The 7,699-nt window shown below is 29.7% G+C and overlaps 1 protein-coding gene across 1 annotated transcript in view; it reads right to left on the bottom strand.

Annotated features, from left to right (window-relative positions):
- LOC112091812 (putative disease resistance protein At4g11170) overlaps positions 1-7,330 on the bottom strand; it is a 14,460-nt gene extending 7,130 nt beyond the window's left edge. Inside the window, 6 exon segments of the mRNA XM_024166306.1 lie at positions 11-41; positions 863-1,171; positions 1,308-2,391; positions 2,827-3,008; positions 3,010-3,216; positions 7,199-7,330. Of these exon segments, the coding sequence (XP_024022074.1) occupies positions 11-41; positions 863-1,171; positions 1,308-2,391; positions 2,827-3,008; positions 3,010-3,216; positions 7,199-7,330 (1,945 nt within the window).
- Positions 7,331-7,699: the final 369 nt, after the last annotated feature.

Consider the following 7,699-nt stretch of genomic DNA (forward strand, 5'->3'; position numbering starts at 1 on the left):
TTGGAATAACCAAGATTAATACGCTTCAAATTTCTAAGATTCTACAAGAAAAAATAAATTAATTTTGTAAGCCCCAATAAATTCATGAATAAAAATGTGATTTTATGATAATTTGGATTATGAATTTCCCCATTAGTACATGTCATGATACTTTACTTGCAATAAGAAAATTATTATGTTATTTGATGATCAATTATGTAAGCATGTCTGAATAGGCGTGTTTTTAGTTCATGAATTTAAATTGTACATGAGATTTTTAGAATTATCAATTTTTAAAGATTTTTATCCCTGCTTAGTAATATTAAGTTACAAGGATTTATTAGGAATTCTAAATGTTCCAATAGATCCTAAAAGATCACGCATGGTAAAACTTCAAATGTCAAAATGATAAATAACATTAAGAATGCATAAAGTTCCACGAGTATTACTTAGGTTATGTAAGTTATTTGATTCACAAGGATTAAATTCAATCCACATCATGATTAAAGGAAGTTCTTAGCTAGGATATCCATAAACTGGATACAAACACATAAAGTAGACTTAACTTTCTCAGTAATGCAAATCATACCATAAAATTCCAAGTCAAGCTAAGTCCAAAGGTTTGATTTAAAGTGACTGTCAGGTAGTCAATTTTGTCTGTGTAGATTTTTATCATATATGATTTACACTTTTTTATGTTGGTCTACTAGTAAAAATAGTTGAATTCCAACTTTTGAAATTTTCTTGGTCTTACAAAGTAGTAGTCCGAAAACTCAGGTCGTTACAAATTTAGTAAGTTATTGGTTTTTTTAATAAATAATAATAGGTAATCATAAACACTTAATACATGATATTCAACTTATTAATTAGTATTATAGCATACCTGTACACCACTCCAAAGTTGCTTAAGCTCGCTACAGGGCATGTCAAGTTCAACGAGATATTCCCCCTCATAATTCGATGGCAAAGATTTTAATGGGTAGCTATACCAGCAAAGATATCTTAAGGAAGGAGGAAGAAACTGCAGACCTTCAGTAAGATATATTTTGAATTTATGATCATCAGAATGATTTGCAATGTATATCTTGAGCAATCTCAGTCTATGCATCTCGTTGAAAACTGTAGGTTTCAAGTGTAGATCATCATCAATCATAGACATGTCAAGGTATATTCCTTCGATTGCTCTGGTTCCCTAGGAATTTAAAGAAATGATAAATGAGAATATGAGTTATGAAAAGTAAAAAGGAACAGTTACTAAAACTAATTACGTATAGAGAGAGAGAGAGAGATGTTGTTCTGTAGTAGCTTAATTAGAATTTGATACTCACTCTGTTGTTTTTTAGAACATTATAGACGTCGTGAGGAATCCACAACCGGCTACGCTCACCAGGATCTTTAATAGATTGTTGGCGAACAATTTCCCAACCCATCTCTTGTATCAAATCATGCATCCGAACTTTGCCCTTAAAAATGGTAATGAGAGACTTGTTTATGAGAACTTCAATCCCCAAACGTGGAAACAAACCACAATTATCTAGTATGCTCTCTATAAAATCTCTTCTCTCCCCTTTAAGAAAATATGCAATATCAAGGAAAATATCCCGCTCCTTATCATCTAGCCCATCATAACTTATTTTCAACACCTTTTGAACGTCTGAATGGGGAATTATTTTTAGCTTATTCCATGTGTGTTCCCAATATTCTACGGCTTGAGAATGAAGGGAGGAACCTAAAATTTTCAGAGCAAGAGGATTGCCTCCGGTATAAGTTACTATTGCTTCCGACAATTCAATGAAACGTGTAATGGAGGGCTTTGTTTTAAAGGCATTCAAATAAAAGAGTTCAAGTGCTTTCTCGAAATCTAATGGCTTAACTTGGTGTATTTCATCGGCATACTTTTTAAGGAGTTGTGCATCTCTAGTCGTCATGATGACTTTACTTCCTGGGCCAAACCAACTGCCACCTCCTAACAAACAGTCCAGCTGCCTTATATTATCAACATCATCAAGAACAATGAGCATCGTTTTATTGTGGAGCCTATTTCTCACAGAGCTGTTGGCTGGACTTTCTAGATCTCTTTCCTCCAGTAGATTCGAAAAAAGTTTGATTTCTAGGTAAGGCAGTCCACGCTTTTCTGAATTTTTCCTAACATTCTCAAGAAAGCAGCAATTTTCAAATCGATAAGAGAATCGATTGAAAATTTCAATGGCAAGAGTAGTCTTGCCTATACCACCAAGCCCCCAAAGGCCTATGACACGAGGATTTGGTAATCCAAAGCATAACAAGGATTCAATTTCCTCAAGTTGTTGATCTATTCCAACAAGTCCCTTTGTAGCAATACTAATTTGTGGCAATCGATTTAATTTCCTCAATACATCTTTAACAATCTTCTCAATTAATTCCGTCTCATACCTAGCATAAATATAAAAGAGAAATGAATTAATGTGAAAAAACCATGATGAAATGCAAAAAAGAAAAACAAAATAAAACGTGTATTTTTTTTCCTTCTTTTTTGAGAAATCAAATGTATCCTTTCATATTACAGATTGTAATTCATTATCTGACAGTTTCAGATTGTATTATTGTTTTGTTTAGCTACGCATTTTAAATCAAAATATGTTACTTTTAGCACTACAGCTTTGCTTGCACTTATGTTTTTGTTCTTTGTTTAAAAAATTGAAAAGTAGCAAATTCACCTAATTAAATTTTGCTACTACTATTTACCTATTTTAATTTTAAAATTAAAAAAAATTACAAATTGAGGAAGTAATAATTAATTCTTACTTGTGTAGTCATTTTCCATTTTCAAATATTATTTAGAAGATTTATATAAAATATCATACATACTGATCTTGTGAATGAAAGCCAGATAGATCAGCTGCAACAGTTAAAGCATTTCTCCACTCCTCCACTTTTTTCGGCCCAAAACGTTTTTTGTGTGCAGCAAAGGCAATAGCATAACGCCCTTTCTGTTTCCTAATATCCGACGGATCGATGTTGTAAAAGACGGATAAAACAATTTGACCCTCTTTCATTCTTGCATTTGAGAATATGCAAGAGCTCATTCAAGCACCAGCTAGAAGAAGCATACTCTTTCGAGAAGACGACTATTGAAATCATTGATTCCTCAATTGCTCTCGAAAGTGCAGGCGAAATTTCATCTCCTCTCTCGAGATTCAAATCATCTCTGTAGGTCCGAATGCCTTTCCGGCATATATCTCTCTCCTCTTGCCCTTTCTAATTTTGGGTGTTGTCAATTTTCCTCCATCTACACCTCAATGTGATTATTTTTGTAGGGGAACTCCAATAGTTAATGTTTATTACAATTTAAAAAATATATATATACCACAATGACTCGTATTTCTATACACTAATGCCACCCAGCTATAATACATTTCCAAATATATATATATATGTGCACTAATTGAACTCCACGTACTATATTTCGCGTATTAAGTTTTAATTATCGCATTATTATTAAAAGTACATTATATTTGAATATAAAATCTCAAAAAAGTAACTAAAATGCAATAAATAAATAAATAAACAAAGTTTAGTTTTAGGGCAAGCCAAAAAAAGGTAAAAAAATGATTAAAGAGAAGAAATAAATAAATTTTACAAAATTTTGAGCGCTTTATATATACTTCCCAATAAATTTAAATATAAAAAGGGCAACATTAAGACTTCTATAGCTACAATGACTAATACAAACAAAAAGTAAATTTTAATCTTGCGTACCTATTATCACACACCCAATCTTTATCGATCATTCTAATATCATCAATCGACTTCACAGTTAACATAATGCTAAATTAATTTTCACATTTATAACTAAGAAATAAATTTATTCTAACATAATTTTAAAATAAAATAACAAATAATGTGGATCAAGTAGATAAATCACTTAATACCAGAGCAAAGAAAAAAATGATAAATCACTTAATACATAAATCGAAATTAAAAAACAATTCTAAGGAAGACAAGAATACAAACAATAGGCTTGTTCTTTTGAGTGAAAAACTAAAATAAAGGCAACTCGAGTTACAACTTTATTCGAGTTTATGTTCTTTTAAGTTTAAATTCGAGTTAAAACTCGAGTTCAAACTCGAGTTTAGGACTAAAACTCGAGTTCAAGTTTCCCCTTCAACTCGAGTTCAGAAACTCGAACTCAAATTAATGAACAGTATTTTTTCTATTCTTAAAAATGCTATAACTTTTTCATTTTAATTCTGATTGAGATGATTTTTTTTTATGCGTTGACAACGAAAAGACGAATAAAACCCGACTCATATACCCTATTAAAATTTTTCATCAGCATTGAGTTTTTATTAAAATACTATCTAAATACAAATTCAAGTTTTGAGTCACTCAAAAAGAAACTCAAAAAGATTCTTATCTCAAACCATAACTCAAATGTACACAACCAAACACAAACTCAAGTTACAAGTTCAACTCAAGTTATAACTCAAGAATTATACTCAAATTAAACTTCAAAAGAACAAGCCCTAAGAAATTTGGAAAAATAAAAATTATCAATACATGGTTGAAGAGACCAAATAATGAAAAAGGTACATAACAAAAAGAGAGAAAAAAACGCAAATAAACAAAGCATACCTTCGTGTCTTTGAGGATATCACCAAAGAAATTCCAAATCTTCCAAAAACGACAAGATTATTAGACATGTAAAAAAAAAATAAAGGATGAAAAAGAGCAGAAAAAAACAGCCATGATTTCTTCTGAAAACATAATTGTGAGTGAAAAAAGCAAGCAAAATATTATGTTCCGTAGAGGAAAACTAAATTTTATGACCTACAGATTGTGGGTTTTCTTGTACAACTAAGGAATTTCATAGAAAAACACAAAACATCACTACAGATTTTATGAGACCAAAAGAATCAAAAAAAAAAAAAAATAGAGAAGACTGCCGTGATTCGAGGAGAAACAAGCCAAAAAAATCAGGGCATACCTTGGTATCTTCTATCAAAACCCAAATTGAAACGAAGAACGACCCAAACTTCAAAAGATCAAAAACCTAAATTAGGGAAGTTGCACGATCTCCAAATATAATGACCATGTTTGAAACTGATTCCGTTTTTATCTTTCACGTTTTTTGAGAAAGAAAAAATAAAAACGTTCTCAAAACGGCATTTAGCGCAATAAATACAAAAAATAGAAATGAAAACGATTATTTAGTTTAGTGTAAAATGAGAGAGAAATGAAAAATGACTTTTAATTTTTTTCATTTTCTATTTTCATTTTCTCCTCTCTGAAGTAGAGAGAGAGAAAGAGAGACATTAATAGGTTTTTTTAAACTGAAAATAATCTCTTAATAAAACTACCAAATGCATTTTTAAAAATGATTTATGTCTGAGATTGAAAACGTTTTATTTTTATTTTCATACAAAAACAAAATCATTTTGAAACAAGTTTCAAACACACTTAATACATTTCAAGAACCTAAACTTGTATACAATGACTCTTATTTCTATACACTAATGCCACCCAGCTATAATACATTTCCAAATATATATATACATATATATATATATATATATACTAGTTGAACTCCACGTACTACACGTAGAGAATAATCGTGTATTAAGTTTTAATTATCGTATTATTATTAAAAATATATAACATTTAAATATAAAATCTCAAAAAGAAACTAAAATGTAATAAATAAATAAATAAAGTTTAGTTTTAGGGCAAGCCAAAAAAAGGCAAAAAAAAGATTAAAGTAGAGAAATAAATAAATATTAACGCAAAAGAAATTAAAATGGAAAAAGAAGAAGAAGAAGCAACAATAGCCATATCGTTGGGAGGAAAAGAATGAGAAAAGGGTTTCTTCGCTTGTGTTGTGAAAGAAAGAAAGAAAGATGAATATTGTTTAAAGGTAGAACTGCATGACCAAGTGGTTTAGCAATTTCCTAAAAAATCAGAAGAAGAAGAAGAAGACCATCTAAGTCAAAAGAAGAAGAAGAAAAAGAAAGGTACGTGTACATCTTTAAATTATTATTTTTATTATTAAGAAAAAAACACTATTAATAGGCATTTAGCTACAGTTCTGAACCGTCATATTTCTATCTATTAAACTACATATTTTGTAAACATTATATGATTCTGATATACCATGAGAGGTCGTAATTGTCCAATCTCTTTATACCTTTGCCTAAAAAATATTTCCTTTTTGTTTGAAGATAACTGTTCTTTTTTTTTCTTTTTTTTTCTCTTTTTTTTTTCAGTGTCTGCGATCCCTAATGGTAATAAATACAGAAATCAGAAATTCTTTTTCTTTTCTTCTTCGAAGCATTCTCAGCAGTTACAAAAATATGAATATAACCAAAAATTCAGAGAGAATACATCTTAGAACACCAGAATTATAATCTACAATGTTACTTCTAATAACAAATTGATGAATTGAAGAAATCTCTGAGGAAGAAATAGCCACAAATTATGAAAAAGAGCATATATATATATATATATATGAATTAACACAATGAACAAAATGAAACAAAGATTAACGTGTTCTAGACAAGAAATAAATGTGAAAACAAAACAGAACAACATAGTAAATGAATTCAAAGCGAAAAAGAGGTTACCCAGAAAGCTTTTTCGACGAAACTAAACTCGATTATGGAGGAGAAAGATAACAATATAACGAATGTAGACAGAGAAGTTCACAAACAGATCTCAACTGGGAGACCTCGGACTCGGACATTGTAGCTATAAATAGAACTGTTCGAAGGAGAAATGAATAAATAATTAATTAATGCAATAGAGTCAGAGTCTATTGTGGTTTAGCAATTTCCTGGAAGGTTGAAAGAAGAAGAAGACCATCTTAGTCAGAAGAAGAAGAAAAAGAGAGGTAGGTGCACGTCTTTAAATTATTATTTTTATTATTAGCAGTATTTTTTTTTTTACTTAATTTGTCAACGTCTTCTTAGTATTTATGATAATGTGATCACATTTTATTTTGTATATTTATTAAATAAGTAGTATTGTAATTGTGAGTTTTATTTAACTAATATATTATTATCTATTTTAAAATTTTTAAAATCTCATTTAAAAATAAAGTGTTTTAGTATAACTTTTTGTTTTTACGTCAATTTTAATTGAAATTAATGTTTTTATCAATATTTTCATAAAATTTCAATACATATATTCCCGTAAATATTGATATTTTCATACTTAGTACCGGCTAAAAACTAGATATGCAAACCATTATCAAATATCTGATTAATCCTAAATGAGATCTAAAAACTTCATCAAAATATTTGGATGTTGAGAAGAATGATGAAGAACTCTCGCTGTCCCTCTTTGCAACCTTTGATGAAGTTGCGGCGTTTGGCATCTCTGGCACGGGCAAGTAGATGCAGAAAAACTCGAAGCGGCAAAAACAATCAAAAGTAAACGAGAAAAAAATATAATCTAGGCTAATATTTTTTCTATTTTTTTTTTTCTATCAGATATTTAATCTAGTCTAACATGGTTGAAAATTTTTAAAACTAAAAGAGAGGAGGTTAAGCTTTTTTTTATATAGAATAAGGTTGAACTGTTAAAACTCAATAAGTACGGGAAAAAATAATATGTTGTGTTATTGGTGTTATTGGTACTTGGGCTAAAAATCGGCTTCATCCATAAATGTATTTAGTTTTTGTTTTATTAGTTTCCTGGAAGGTGCACGTCTAAGTCAAAAGAAGAAGAAAAAGAGAGGTAGGTG

The sequence above is a fragment of the Morus notabilis genome, unplaced genomic scaffold (assembly GCF_000414095.1).
Source record: "Morus notabilis unplaced genomic scaffold, ASM41409v2 Scaffold212, whole genome shotgun sequence".
Taxonomy (NCBI): Eukaryota; Viridiplantae; Streptophyta; class Magnoliopsida; order Rosales; family Moraceae; genus Morus; species Morus notabilis.